Source organism: Seriola dumerili, unplaced genomic scaffold (genome assembly GCF_002260705.1).
Source record: "Seriola dumerili isolate Sdu_G_001 unplaced genomic scaffold, Sdu_1.0 BDQW01002927.1, whole genome shotgun sequence".
Classification (NCBI taxonomy): Eukaryota; Metazoa; Chordata; class Actinopteri; order Carangiformes; family Carangidae; genus Seriola; species Seriola dumerili.
In genome coordinates, this window is record NW_019177182.1 from 385,225 (window position 1) to 400,400 (window position 15,176).

General features: G+C 42.6%; 1 protein-coding gene across 1 annotated transcript; it reads right to left on the minus strand.

The window, feature by feature from the left end:
* Positions 1-229: 229 nt before the first annotated feature.
* lcp2 (lymphocyte cytosolic protein 2) lies at positions 230-13,736 on the minus strand. Its single transcript, XM_022769389.1, has 20 exons — positions 13,250-13,736; positions 11,218-11,280; positions 10,039-10,085; positions 9,289-9,354; positions 9,158-9,183; positions 8,638-8,681; positions 7,725-7,917; positions 7,156-7,250; positions 7,001-7,061; positions 5,377-5,454; positions 4,730-4,755; positions 4,375-4,463; positions 4,141-4,159; positions 3,915-3,930; positions 3,520-3,607; positions 2,879-2,910; positions 2,311-2,390; positions 1,742-1,816; positions 1,184-1,333; positions 230-919 (listed from the first exon to the last, which is right to left on the minus strand). The coding sequence occupies exons 1-20, from the start codon at positions 13,325-13,327 to the stop codon at positions 770-772; spliced, it is 1,476 nt and encodes a 491-aa protein (XP_022625110.1). The 5' UTR covers positions 13,328-13,736; the 3' UTR covers positions 230-769.
* Between the last annotated feature and the right edge of the window lie 1,440 nt (positions 13,737-15,176).

A 15,176-nucleotide genomic window follows, 5' to 3' on the forward strand; every position in this document is an offset into this window, starting at 1 on the left:
CTATGGTCAAAGAGGAGGGGTGTGTGGAGCTGAGACGATTGTGTCAAGCATACGCTCACCCACCTGTCACTCAAAGAGGCCACGCCCTCAATCCTCCATAACTTTGGTCCTTAATAAAACGTAAACAGGTGAGTTATATACACGTGTAAGTCATGTTCGAGTGAATGAATGAGACGTTTATTGATAGTATAGATAATATAGAGACATAGGAAATGAAGTGACACGTCTCTGATTGAAGGAGACTTCCTGAGTTTTAATGAGGACAAACCAGGCGACACGTTCACAGTCAGTGCAGACAGTAACCTGACGCCTGTGAGGCTTCATCATTTAACTAACAAAATACTGGAAAGTACAATCATGAGAAGTGAGTTTCACTGAGCTCAGCTACAGACAGAAGGACAGTTTAGCCATGAACATGCTTTAGTTTGAATGTGGAATATACTTGTTTATCCAACACGACCTGAACGCAGCATCGCACAGAGATTGTAATGTCAAGGCTCAGACACATTTCTAAATGGAGAAGGTTTCAACCCTCTGGAGGGTTTATTGTCTGAAGAGCAGAGACTGTTGTTTTAAAAGCAAGCGAATGAAGAAAGTTCAAAAGGTGCAAAAACCTTTTCACCCAATTCACAATAAAAACCTCCTTCCTACCTCTGAGGGGAGGGTGAGCTCAGCTGCTAATCATGTCTGAGCTGGACATTCATCTGACTCTGCCTGCTGGGTTCCCCCACGCTTAGGTAGGTGGTTGGTCTGATCCGGTCTGATCCAGTCAGGACCAGTTCTGTCCAGTCATGAAGAACCCGGCTGGGTCAGAGAGGAGACACTGGTTCTGCTGGCCCGAGCCTCGGTTTTTGGCGTCGATGAGGAGCAGAGGAGAGTGGGAGTAATGTCCGATGATTTCACTAACTGAGGGAAAAGACTGAACACACACACACACACACACACACACACACACACACACACACACACACACACACACACACACAAGTTACTAGAATTGATTATAGTTTTATTCCTGATCAATCACCAATCGAGTGTTAGAGTCGGAGCTGTTTTGTTCAGCTGCAGTTCCTCTAATGTCCACTAGATGCTGCTAAAGAAGAAAACTCCAGCTGTAGATGTTACACCTGTAAACCTTGAGGACCAGGTTCAGGTCTCAGCTCTTCTCCACCTGTCACTTTACCTCCTGGACTTTGAGTCCAGTTCCCAGCAGGAACTGCTGGTGCTGCTGTCTGATCTGGATGTTGTAGACTTTGTCCTGGTAGAAGACCATCAAGGTGAAGGGCTGATTGGCCAGCTGCCGGGTGCTGTCCCTCACCAGGTACGCCCCGTCCTTAACAGAGGCAGAGACAGAGACAGAGGTGAGACAGAGGTGGGATATCATCTGAAGGGATTTGTACTTGAGTGTTTTAAATTGTACAGCACTTCATCCTTCAGTTCCTTCAGAGGTGAAGAACCACCGCCTCACTGTGACGACTCTAAGTTATATAATAATATATCCAGTTATATAATAAATACAGTTTAATGATATAACATTTACAAAGAGATCATTCTGCGTGAGTGCTTCTATTTACAATACATCTGCACTCTAAAGTTTTAAATTTGACTTTGACCTCTGTACAGTATCTTAAAAATGGCTCATAATTACCAGTAAACAAAAATGAAATGTTTAATGGCATTAAAGTAAATTGAAGTTTACATGTAGAGAAATACATCAGTTATACAGTTCTTTTCCTTTTACCTTGCGCACTCGTTTCAGACATCCTTCTGCTTGACCTCTGGTCACTTTACCCACATACCAGCGAGGGTCCAGCTCCTGTAACACACACACACACACACACACACACACACACACACACACACACACACTTGTACTGTTGAACCTGACTACAATATCTGTGTTAGGACACAAACACAAAGACAACAGCACCACCTGCTGTTTAGATCACAGAAATACAAAAACTACTTTTCCACTTCAAAACTTACATAACAACAACAATAATAATAATAATTATAATAATTATAACTTCAGAATCAGTGACATCTTTTAATCAATTGTTAGAGCTTCTTTTATTTCCATCATGTCTTATTTAATATCATTAATATTATATATTATTGTTTACTTCCTGTCCTGTATAAATCGTTGTTGTTTTTATCATCATCATTAATATCATTGTTTAAGTTTACTCATAAGTTTATAACCAGAGATTAAAATGTGTTTCATATGGACAGAAAGAAAAATATGAAACGAATGAAAACAAAGGATGGTCCTCACATGTACATAAAGACAACATGTGTGTGTTATATCACCTGTGTGTGTGACGCTGCGGTCGGAGGACGAAATGACGGTCTGTCTGATCCACCGAAGCTGCCTCTGTGTTCAACCATTGCTGTACACACACACACACAGACACACACACACACACACACACACACAGACACACACACACACACACACAGGATCATTTTTCCATCACTTCAGAACACACACACAGGATCATTTTTCCATCACTTCAGAGGACAGTGGAGTAAATCTTTACACAGTTAAATGAAGTTTGAAATGTCTGTAACTGGAAACATGAACAGTTAATAACAAATAAAAAATCTTGTTCAAGTAAAATTCATTGTCATTAAAGTAATAATTCAACATGTAGTGAAACCCTACAGCTGTGTGTTCATCAGTGAGTTTTAAAGATGGTGGGTCGACTTTGTTTCCTTCGGACAGAGCTAAGCTAGCTGTTTCCCCCTGTTTCCAGTCTTTATGCTAAGCTAACAAACGTGTTAGCATCAATCTGAACGTCAAAGCTCTCAGACAGAAAGACAAGGAGAGCATTTTTCCCAGAATGCCGAACTGTTGCTTCACTATTTGTGTTCTTACCTGAGTGCAGTTTGGGGACACTGGGGGGCAGACTGTTCAGAAACAAACAAGACAGATTATTCATTTACACACTGTGCTGATGGTGCTGTCAGTGATGTTCTCATAAGCGCTGCTTCTTTATACAATATATTATATATTATTATAAAATATATATATCATGTTCTAAATCTCTGGAAACGACCAAAACCAACAGTTTGTTAGTCCGACCCTCTAAACCTTCCCTCCTCTGTCATGGGTCTAAGCTCCACTGGTTCCTACTGAAGATGTAAATCTTTAAAAACACCTCACAAATCTACAGTTTCATTGTTAAATGAGACTCACGTGGAGGTTTATCAGGTACAAACACATGATACAACTCTCAACGAAGACTCAACAACCCAGACAGATCTGACACTGGAGGCCTTCATGGTTTTAGATGGGACCAGTATTAAATATACAGTTTCAAATACAGAGGATCACTTTAGATTTCATCAAACAAACACAAGGAAATAGTGTATTTGTTGGGGACTATTTTCATTGGCGGATTAATACACATTTGGTGCTGTAGTGAGTATTTGTGGCAACAGGAAGGCTGCAACTGAACTGACGTATCCCACTACTGAGGAAATGAGAATCATTATTTTACTTTTAGTTTTTCATACCTGTCTCCGAGGCGAGAGGGGGGCCCAGGGAGGCCAGGGCGGGGGGGCAGACCTTTACTCTGGAGGGGGAAGGTGTTGTGTTTAGGAGCTGGAAGAGAGAAGCAGAATTTAAAGAATCGCTCCAGGACTTTGTCAGTACAAATACTGCATATAAAACCAGTTCCAGTGCTAAATGCATTCTGGGATACTTGAATCTCCTGAAGTATCCAGATAAATAAATAAAGCTGAGGAGATTCTCTGGTGTGTTGGGATATTTCATTTCATGGAAAAGAGATAAATAAATCAAAATAGAATAAAATAAAATAGAATAAACTAAATTAAAATAAAATAATTTTAAATTAAAATAAATAATTAAAATAAAATAAAACAGAAAACAAGCGATAAAGAAATCTGACCTTCATCATGTGGTTGCTGATGAGAGAGAAGAGAAGAAAAGGACACAGAGAAGGTGTTAACCAACAGAACTGATGTAACACATTTTCATTTGAGTATATTAATCTTTTCTTCAGTTTTTTTGTATTTATTTACTATTTTTTTGTTTAGTTGTTCATTAATATTTTTACTTTATCTAAATGAAAAACACTCAATAAAATATTATTTACTAAAAAAAATGCAACATACCTCTCTCCTTGCATCAAACCTGTTAAACCAAACCACATTATCATTTAATAACATTATTAATTATAACTGTAAATAACTGTTTGATTATCTTACAACTGAACTCACTAAAAACACATGTGATGAATATGAATTCAAAGCCTCAAAGATAAAGACCTGATTGGATGAAAGGTATATATTTGAGGAACTGATTAGGTGAATCAGAGATGGTTTGATGGAGGACAGGTGAGTGCTCACCTGTTGGGACCAGGCCTGGCTGAGGAGTTGCTTCTGCTGACGGAGCTGGACGGAGGAGGAACGGGAGGTTTGGACCAGGTGGGGGGTTCCTGGTCGTCACAGAGTATTAACAAAAACAAGTTTTCAGTGTCCATGGTTTTAAGACAGTGGAGTTCCTCAGGGTTCTGCTCTTGGTCCCTTTTTGTTTTCAGTTTTCTATGTTACTCATATAATCAGTTCATTTATAATCACTTTAAATGTCATTTATCAAGTTCAAATCATGTATTTACAGCTCTGCATGATCTGATGAGTTCAGTGTGAAGTTAGTTACTCTGTCAACTACTGTTAAATAAAGTTTATCTAAAGAAAAACTCACCCTGTCCACTGTATTGCGGTGAGGTCCTGTGAAGAAAACAAAATCAGTTTTCAGTTGTTAAATCATCACATTTAAATTCATTTATTTATATGTTTGTTACATTATTGATGTGTGTTTGTCTGAGAAGCTGATGCCAGGAAATTTATTATGAAAAAATAGTAAGAAAATAAATAAAATAAATACAAAAGTAAGAGAAGAAATTGAATTGAAAACAGCATTTTTTTTTTCATTTTTTTGGTTTGTTTTTTGTTTTCCTGCAGATGCAGGCAATGAACCACATGGGGGCGCTAATCCTGTATATATATGCATTCAACAGGAGTCTGAAACTGAGATTTCAAATGGTCCCTGAACGCACCAGAAGTGTAAGTTAAAAAAGGATTTTTTTAGTTTTGATGAAACAATAAAATATTTATTTATTTTTAATGGAAATGAAGTGAAGAGATGTGTGATGGTGATGGTGATGGTGATGGTGATGGTGATGGTGATAGAGATAGAGATAGAGATATTGATGGTGATAGAGATGTGATAGTGATGAGATAGAGATAGAGATAGAGATGGTGATAGAGGTAGAGATAGAGATAGAGATAGAGATGGTGATAGAGAGAGAGATAAAGATAGTGGGTTCAGGGTTCAGGGTTCAGGATTACCTCTGATGGGGGACGAGTTGGATCCTGATTCTCTGCCCGGTTTGTTGCCACGAAAGATCTGCGGCGGTCCTGGAGGAACTGAACACAACAAATCAACAGCTTTAACATGAGGGACAACCAGAGGCCAATGAGGACATCTGTCAGAGTCACATGACCCAAACATGGTCTGAAAACTAAAGTCAAGCCACAACAGATAATCTAAAATCTATATATTTGAAATCTGTACAATTCATTTCTCACATAAAGAAATTAGAGAAGGAAAAATATAACTGAAGATGTATTCAGACTGGATTTCTGATTTCAGTATGTTCGTCTATATATGTTTATATTTAGTCAAATTAAAACTAGAGCTGTGACAACTAATCAATTAATCGATTGAAAGAAAGTTAATCAGCAATTACTTTTAATGGTTCCAGTCATTTTTAATACAAAATGTCAAATATTTGCTGCTTCCAGCGTCAAACATGTTTTTGGTTTGGCAGTTTAAAGGGTGTTTAAAGGGGGGTTGCCGCAATATTTATATTTTCATTATCTCTCCAGCCACTGCGGGTCACGCACTCTATGCTTTTCAGAACATCTGTGAAGATGAATAAAAACTGATGTTAAAATCATGTAAACGTCGGCTTTGATAGACTCGTTAACACACTCCTAAAGACTTGGTGCTCTCGCCTTGACTCCTCTCTCTGATCCTCTCTTCCACCGGCACCTTCCACTTGAGACCAACTGTCAGTCCAGACACATCAACCGGATCTCGTCAGTAACATGAATTAACCTTTTTTCCCACATTAGAAGAACTAATGACGTCTGCACTGTGTCACCTGTCCTCGTGATTCTCCTCCTTGTGTTGTGACATTACTTTAGGGAAACTTTTACTTTTACAAGCATCTGGGTGTAACAGAGATAATATTCACTTTTTTGAATAGCAGCAAAATCAGGTCGCTGCCTCCTTCTGCAGGCAGAAAATCCAACATGTTCATATTCTTCTTCTTTGGTAATTTTGGATGGCTCTGCCTGATGCATGGATTACGATACAGCGCCACTACATTGCCGTAGTGGCATACAGCCGCAATTGCAGTTACAAACGTCAAATCCACCTTGTACCGAGGAAACAAGGCGGCACGAAATTTGACAGAGGCGGCCGCCTTTTAATTCTCTATACAGGAAAAACCCTGATGGTGTTTAGATGCTTTTACTTCTTAAATCTCTTCTTAAAACACATTTCTTCATCTGAGCCTTTGGTGATGTCTGATTCATGTTTTATTCCTAATGTTTAATCCCTTGTTATTGTTTTTACATATTTAATTGCTATCAGATGTTTTTGCATTAGGCTGATTTGAGATGTTTTTATTTTGCTGTCAGACACTTTCATGAAGCTCACTTTGGATTTTTCTTTTATCTAGTTTTACTTTTCTTGTAAAACATTTTGTTAAGAAAAGTGCTCTATAAATAAATTATTATTATAATTGGGGTAGTATCAATTAAGTAATCAGCAGAATAATCAATAATGAAAACAATCTAATGAACAGCAGCTGTGATCCGTGTATCATGATGACCTCACACAGTGTCTCTGCCCTCCTTCAGCTCTGCAGCGCCCCCCTGTGGAGGCTGTAACATGTGAACTCACACTTTCCTGATGGTCGTCCGCCACAGTGGGGGGAGGGGTCTCTTCTGACGGGGTCACCTGGCTACAAACACACACCAGCTTCAGCTAACACCAAGAGGAAACTGACTTCACATGTAAAATCACTGAGTGTTAGAATGAGTGTGGGACAGACTCACCATCCGGGCAGTCGGAGCCGACAGGGTGGAGACTGGGGGGCGGGGGCACAAAGCAGGGGGGGGGCCTCTTGGCGACATATGGTTATCCCTGTTATCTACACACACACACACACACACACACACATTAATGATGAGACGCTCTATTTAAACCTGAGGTTTCTGTCCTCTGGTCAGAGTCAGAGACGTGTGTGAAATCGTGTAAAGCTGTTGTCACTGGATGAAATCGTGTGTAATTAAGAACATTATATTCATGCAGAGTTCATTGAGTTAATTTCAACTGGATTTAAATATGTGTTGAGTTGAGCAGGTAACAACTGAGCCGTTATTAAACCCTTTTTTTATGCAAATATTTGGTTGTTATGATCAGGACTGATATTGAACTGAACACTAATTCAGTAGAAAATAGTATTAATATCTATATAATATCAGTTAGTACTTAAGTGTGTGTTTTTTAAAAGGACACACAAGGGTTGATTAATAATTAGAGCAAACGAACCTTTAGAAACTTTATGTTTTTCTACAGTTACAGTAAGAATCAGTGGAATCGTGCCGTGTCTCTTCCTGGTTACCTATGTAATCCCCGTCTCCGATGGGCAGGGTGGGGCACAGCTTGTGGGCCAGGTCGTCCGGAGGTTCAGAGGGAGGGGGCTCGTAATCGTTGGCCCCGTCCAGGTCGTCATTCGGGGACTCGTAGTCTCCTCCGCTGCCGTCCTCGTCTCCGCTGTTCGGACTCTCATAGTCATCATCGAAGTCTTCATCGTCCTGATGGAGCGACGGAGAGAAGAGGGATCAGAGTCACGTCACATCATCCACCCACAACACTGCTGATTCCATTCAGGTCATCTGTCTCTAGTCTTTATTTATTCTTGGTTCTTGTCAGTTCGAGTCGACAGAAGCTGAAAACAGAAGCTGGTTTTTATCAGGGACCCTTTAATCTCAGAAATCAAATGAACAACCTTTAACTCCCAAGGTGCATTTCAGCAAGAAGCGTCCAATCGCAAAGTTTAAATTACTGTCAGCAGGAGCTGATGGTGCGTTCTAGTGAACTGAACAGAACTGAAGAGGTGGAGGGGCAAACCAGGCAAATGCTTGGGGCCCCCGAGGGGAAAAGGGGCCCCCACCACCGCTCTGATTCTGAATTCACAACCGCGCTGGTTCACGCCTCTGACTGGCTTCGTCTCTCTGACAACAGCTCCTGAGGCTCATGGGTATTGTAGTGTCTAGAGTCATCCGAACAGACGCAGGATTCCTCAGAGACGAAGTTGGAGATTCAAACTGGAGTCAGAACATGAACCTTCAGACTCGGGATCATCCAGGAGAGTTTCAGGAACATTAAAGGAACAGAAGGCGGACGAACACGTCAGGAACCAGCAGCTCTTCACTAATGATCAGCTGCAGTATGATGGTGCTTGGTTTCTATTGTAACTGTTTACCAGCTTCAACACTAAGAAGGTGAAGGAGACAGATGAACGTCAGACTCACAAACTCGTCTTCACCCCAGCAATGAACATCAGCAGCACTGGTGTCTGCAGAGAGGAAGACACATACACATATCAATACACATATCAATACACCATCACTGTAATTTAGATACAAAGTCATTATTAATCATCAGAGGGAGCTCAGATAAATAAATAATCAGAAATAAACAGAAACTAAGTGAAGAAGTAATAAACCATCGACACATATGATTGAGTCGTGATGCTCAGTGTTTGTGTTGGTGCAGACTTTTAATTATAGTGTAGAATATATAAAATATGAGGCAGTAGCGTGTGAAGCAGCAGGAGGAGGTTTGTGTTGATTCATGTGAGAGATATCTGAACCAGGAAACAGAAGAACTGAGACTCATCCCTGTGAGTGTTTCCAGACTGGAACACTGAAATCATCCTAAAGAACGACCGAGTGAACTTCGACCTGACAAAGACCCCGTCTGTGTTTTAACTGACGAGTCTGACTCAGTCGAAGCTTTAACACTTTCATCTCCTGGGCTTTTCTTTCCTACCTGGTTCGTGATATTTGGGCGTCGTTCTGTGGAAACAAACACAAACAGAGAGAGAGGTCCATGAACGCATCAGCTGCTGGCTTTGAACGCATCATGTCCTGCTGTGATGTGAAGCTTTGGTCTGAACCTACTTTTTACCAAACAGGCCCCGCCTCTCCTCCTTCTTGCTGATTTCAGTGCTGATCTTAGAGATCATCCTGAGGACACACACACACACACACACACACACACACACACACACACACACCAGGGTTAATCCAGCTGGCTGCTGCTCTGTGACTGTCGGTGGGTTAATGAGCTCTCTGAGTCAAAGATTGTTTGTGAGTGACGGCACATCACTCTGTGTTTTTGTAGTTCAACAGAGTGAGACTCCTCTCCAGAGAAACAATCAGCTGATCGCAGCTCGTTAAAGCAGAGTCATCAGATCAATGACACGTTAAGATCAGGAACTGGTTTCACACTGACAGACTCTGACTGTGTCTTCTATAGAACAAACAGTCAGACTTTAAATTCATCTGTTGCAGTAGTCGGTGACAAATCGTCTGTCAATCATGTGACATCATAGGAGAAACAACACAACAACAAGGTGCAGTTTGAGGAGCTAAGCTAGTTAGCATATCGGTAGAAAACCAAACCAGTCGCATCAAGTAGCTCCTCCCCCACAGAACACTGATTGGTCCAAACCACTGAGGTTCGACCACAGGCCAACAGCCAATAGGAGCCTGATGGAGTCTAACGTGTGAGAAATCCATCTGTTATTTCACTGTCACAACAATCAATATCAATCAATAATCAATATCTCCTGCTAATGTTCAGGTTGTAAGCATTAATCAAGCCCCGCCTGTGGGAGGAGTCACAGTGGGATTGAAGTCAGTACTCACGGAGCGTGGAGCTTGGGGAACTTCTGCAGGTCATTATCACTCAGGTTCTGTAGAGAGAGGCGGAGCCATGTGTTTAGACCAATCAACACCAACCCTGCCAGCCTGGCCCCTCCCTGTCTATTCTGCCTCCTTATGTCCTCCTTTACTTCCCTTCTTTCCTCTGTCCTTCTCTACCATCTTCTCGTCTCCTTTCCTTCCAACATCGTTCTCTTTTTCCTGACCTCTCCTAACGTCCTCCTTTCCTTCCCTGCCTCTTCCTTCCTTACAGAGTGTCTGTCTGTTTGTGTGTCTGTCAGGTTGTGTGTCTGTCAGGTTGTGTGTCTGTCTGTTTGTGTGTCTGTCAGTTTGTGTGTCTGTCAGGTTGTGTGTCAGTCAGGTTGTGTGTCTGTCAGGTTGTGTGTCTGTCAGGTTGTGTGTCAGTCAGCTTGTGTGTCCGTCAGGCTGTGTGTCTGTCAATTAGTGTGTCAGTCAGGTTGTGTGTCTGTCAGGTTGTGTGTCTGTCTGTTTGTGTGTCTGTCAGTTTGTGTGTCTGTCAGGTTGTGTGTCAGTCAGGTTGTGTGTCTGTCAGGTTGTGTGTCTGTCAGGTTGTGTGTCAGTCAGTTTGGGTGTCAGTCAGGCTGTGTGTCTGTCAATTAGTGTGTCAGTCAGTTTGTGTGTCAGTCAATTAGTGTGTCTGTCAGTTTGTGTGTCTGTCAGGTTGTGTGTCTGTCAGGTTGTGTGTCAGTCAATTAGTGTGTCTGTCAGGTTGTGTGTCTGTCAGGTTGTGTGTCTGTCAGGTTGTGTGTCAGTCAGGTTGTGTGTCTGTCAGGTTGTGTGTCTGTCAGGTTGTGTGTCTGTCAGGTTGTGTGTCAGTCAGTTTGGGTGTCAGTCAGGCTGTGTGTCTGTCAATTAGTGTGTCAGTCAGTTTGTGTGTCAGTCAATTAGTGTGTCTGTCAGTTTGTGTGTCTGTCAGGTTGTGTGTCTGTCAGGTTGTGTGTCAGTCAATTAGTGTGTCTGTCAGGTTGTGTGTCTGTCAGGTTGTGTGTCTGTCAGGTTGTGTGTCAGTCAGGTTGTGTGTCTGTCAGGTTGTGTGTCAGTCAGTTTGTGTGTCTGTCAGGTTGTGTGTCAGTCAGGTTGTGTGTCAGTCAGGTTGTGTGTCTGTCAGTTTGGGTGTCCATCAGGCTGTGTTTGAGGACTCACCACAAATCTCGAACCGCTGATGTTGTTCTTCATCACAACCTTGTCGCAGCCGGACAGACTCATCTGTGGACAGACAGAGGGACAATGTTGAGTCAACACAGAGATTCTGTCTCTCCTCTCCTAGCTCATCTCCTCCTTTCCTTCCCTAATTCCTAATTTCCTTCCCTACCTCTTCCTTTCCTTTTCTTTCGCTCCTCTTCTTTTTATTCCCTGTGTTTTCTCCACATAAAAATGTGATTAATTGCAAATGTTTAAACTGTGAACAGTGACAGGTCCTGGTCAGGCTGCTACCAACAGCTATTGTCATTATCAATATATCTGACAAGTATTTCCTTCAATAATCGATTGATTGTTTGTTACAGGCAGGGCAGCCAATCAGACTCCAGGAGGGGCTGGAGGCACCTCTGGCCCCTCCCCTGAAAATAAGCAACTGTTTGATGACAAGTTCATCAGCTCAATTTACAAGGTGTAGTTGTGTTAAAGTTGTGTAGCAGTGTAGCAGAGTAGTTGTGTAGTTGTGTAGCAGTGTAGTTGTGTAGCTGTGTAGCAGAGTAGTTGTGTAGTTGTGTAGCAGAGTAGTTGTGTAGTTGTGTAGCAGAGTAGTTGTGTAGCAGAGTAGTTGTGTAGTTGTGTAGTTGTGTAGCAGAGTAGTTGTGTAGCAGAGTAGTTGTGTAGTTGTGTAGCAGATTAGTTGTGTAGTTGTGTAGCAGAGTAGTTGTGTAGTTGTGTAGCAGAGTAGTTGTGTAGTTGTGTAGCAGAGTAGTTGTGTAGTTGCGTAGCTGTGTAGCAGATTAATTGTGTACTTGTGTAGCAGAATAGTTGTGTAGTTGTGTAGCAGAGTAGTTGTGTAGCAGAGTAGTTGTGTAGTTGCGTAGCTGTGTAGCAGATTAATTGTGTACTTGTGTAGCAGAATAGTTGTGTAGTTGTGTAGCAGAGTAGTTGTGTAGCAGAGTAGTTGTGTAGTTGCGTAGCTGTGTAGCAGATTAATTGTGTACTTGTGTAGCAGAATAGTTGTGTAGTTGTGTAGCAGAGTAGTTGTGTAGCAGAGTAGTTGTGTAGTTGCGTAGCTGTGTAGCAGATTAATTGTGTACTTGTGTAGCAGAATAGTTGTGTAGTTGTGTAGCAGAGTAGTTGTGTAGCAGAGTAGTTGTGTAGTTGCGTAGCTGTGTAGCAGATTAATTGTGTACTTGTGTAGCAGAATAGTTGTGTAGTTGTGTAGCAGAGTAGTTGTGTAGCAGAGTAGTTGTGTAGTTGCGTAGCTGTGTAGCAGATTAATTGTGTACTTGTGTAGCAGAATAGTTGTGTAGTTGTGTAGCAGAGTAGTTGTGTAGCAGAGTAGTTGTGTAGTTGCGTAGCTGTGTAGCAGATTAATTGTGTACTTGTGTAGCAGAATAGTTGTGTAGTTGTGTAGCAGAGTAGTTGTGTAGCAGAGTAGTTGTGTAGTTGCGTAGCTGTGTAGCAGATTAATTGTGTACTTGTGTAGCAGAATAGTTGTGTAGTTGTGTAGCAGAGTAGTTGTGTAGCAGAGTAGTTGTGTAGTTGCGTAGCTGTGTAGCAGATTAATTGTGTACTTGTGTAGCAGAATAGTTGTGTAGTTGTGTAGCAGAGTAGTTGTGTAGCAGAGTAGTTGTGTAGTTGCGTAGCTGTGTAGCAGATTAATTGTGTACTTGTGTAGCAGAATAGTTGTGTAGTTGTGTAGCAGAGTAGTTGTGTAGCAGAGTAGTTGTGTAGTTGCGTAGCTGTGTAGCAGATTAATTGTGTACTTGTGTAGCAGAATAGTTGTGTAGTTGTGTAGCAGAGTAGTTGTGTAGCAGAGTAGTTGTGTAGTTGCGTAGCTGTGTAGCAGATTAATTGTGTACTTGTGTAGCAGAATAGTTGTGTAGTTGTGTAGCAGAGTAGTTGTGTAGCAGAGTAGTTGTGTAGTTGCGTAGCTGTGTAGCAGATTAATTGTGTACTTGTGTAGCAGAATAGTTGTGTAGTTGTGTAGCAGAGTAGTTGTGTAGCAGAGTAGTTGTGTAGTTGTGTGTCTCACCCTCTTCAGGTAGTCTGCCAGCTGTTGTGGGCTCCACCCCATCACCTCCGACCTGGACGGCACCCGGTCCGAGCTCATCCTGCGTCCTCCTCCCGTCCCCTGTCCTCACAGACTGGTCCGTCCAGCTGACGTCACACCGGGACACTTCCTGCTCTACGGCGAGGAGGAGACCATCAGACGACCACCTCACGGCCTCGTGGGTCTTGGATCAGGTCTTCCTGGTCCCGCCACTCGTCCGCGGTGCGACTGACAGACGGGCCTCGGTCCTCAACACTCCTTCCTGTCAAATGTAAAACCAAACGTCTCAGCAGATAAAGTAACGGCTGACTGTCTTCAGAGCGTTTGACTTCCTCCTGTCGACCGTCTGACTCAAGAGTGTGCAGAGAAGAAGAAGCAGAGAGCGGCGGACATGTCACCGTGGAACCAAAATGGCTTCCTTCTGTCTTCCTCTCTCTCCTCCACTCTTTCTGTGTCTATGTCTCTCTATCTCTTTGCCTCTCTTTCCTCCCCCCTCTCTCTTCCTCCCTCCCTCTTTCTGAGAGGAAGTGACAGGGAGGGGGGGGGTGAAGGCAGCACCCCACCCCCTGTCTGACCACAGAGCGGAACAGATGCTGCTGCTGCTGCTGCTGCTGCTGCTGCTGCTGCACCCACTCGCTGCAGCTCAGCACTGACACACTGTCACAGCCAAAGGAAGAGGATCAGCTGACTCTGGATCAGTGCGAGAGCTCAGGCTGATCACTGCAGCGTCTGAGGCTCCAGCATCCACGCCTGACCCCAGGTCAGTTCACTGAGGCTCCATCAGCAGATTCACACCGTTCTAGTGTCAAACTGCAACTTTTCCTCAAGTTCGACTGAAGGCGGAAAAACAACTGAACACACAAGTAGTTCTGAGTTTTACTTCCATATTCTGACACTTTCTGCTTCTCACCTTGAAGACGTCTCAGTGATGAGACTTCAACACATCGACAGCAGCTCCTCCGTCACCTGCTGCAGCCTCGCTCTGACATCACTTTCACTCATCACTCCTCAAACAGGTCACAGGTCACAGGTCACAAACCAGTTCTCACCTGCTGAAGCAGCAGACGAGGTATATGTGGAAGGTTTTGTGTATTTTATGAATAAAGAAAGAAAACTTTCTGCAGTTTCTATAAATCAAGTTTATTTTCAGATGTAGATTTCAGGTTTGAGCTCTGAGACAGAACAAATTTTAGGCTGTCAAAAGTTTTTCACATTTTCACAGATAAAGGGGATTTCTGTTTTATTTTTATGCTCTTATCACACACTGTCCAGCTGATCTGACAACACAGCAGCGTGACTCCACTGTCTCATTTCAAAGACTGAAGCGCCTCCTCCTGCTGAACCATGAAGCTCCAACAAGTGGATCCTTCCTGGTCCAACATATCCCAAGATTCATTGCGCTCTGTTAATGAAAGCAAACTACACCGACAGAGTCTGAGGATCACAGTGTGTTGTGTTTCAGCTCAACAGCTAACGGTTCAACTGTTAAAACCAAGAGACTAAAAACAAAAAGTTACGTGTTGTCATGGAGCTGCGCTTTACAACCAGACGGTAAGGGCGGGAACAGCTAGTGGACCAGACCGCCTCTTTTCGGTTCAGAAGGATGTGAACCTGAACTGGGACTCAGGGAGCAGGGTCAGAGCCACATGTGAAAAAAAGACTTGAATCTCAGAGTGAATCTAGATCCCACTCCAGTGTCTGTAGATCACATATGAAGCTACAGCAGCTGTTTAGCTTAGTTTAGCTTAGCATAAAGACTGGAAACAGATGGAAACAGCTAGCCTGGCTCTGTCCAGCTCCTCTATACTTCACTGACAGACTGACTTGATGATTCTCAGTCAGTTTCTGCAGCTTCTCTTTTCTCTGGTGTCTAAGTGGATCCTGGCGTCCAGAACCAGAACCATAACAC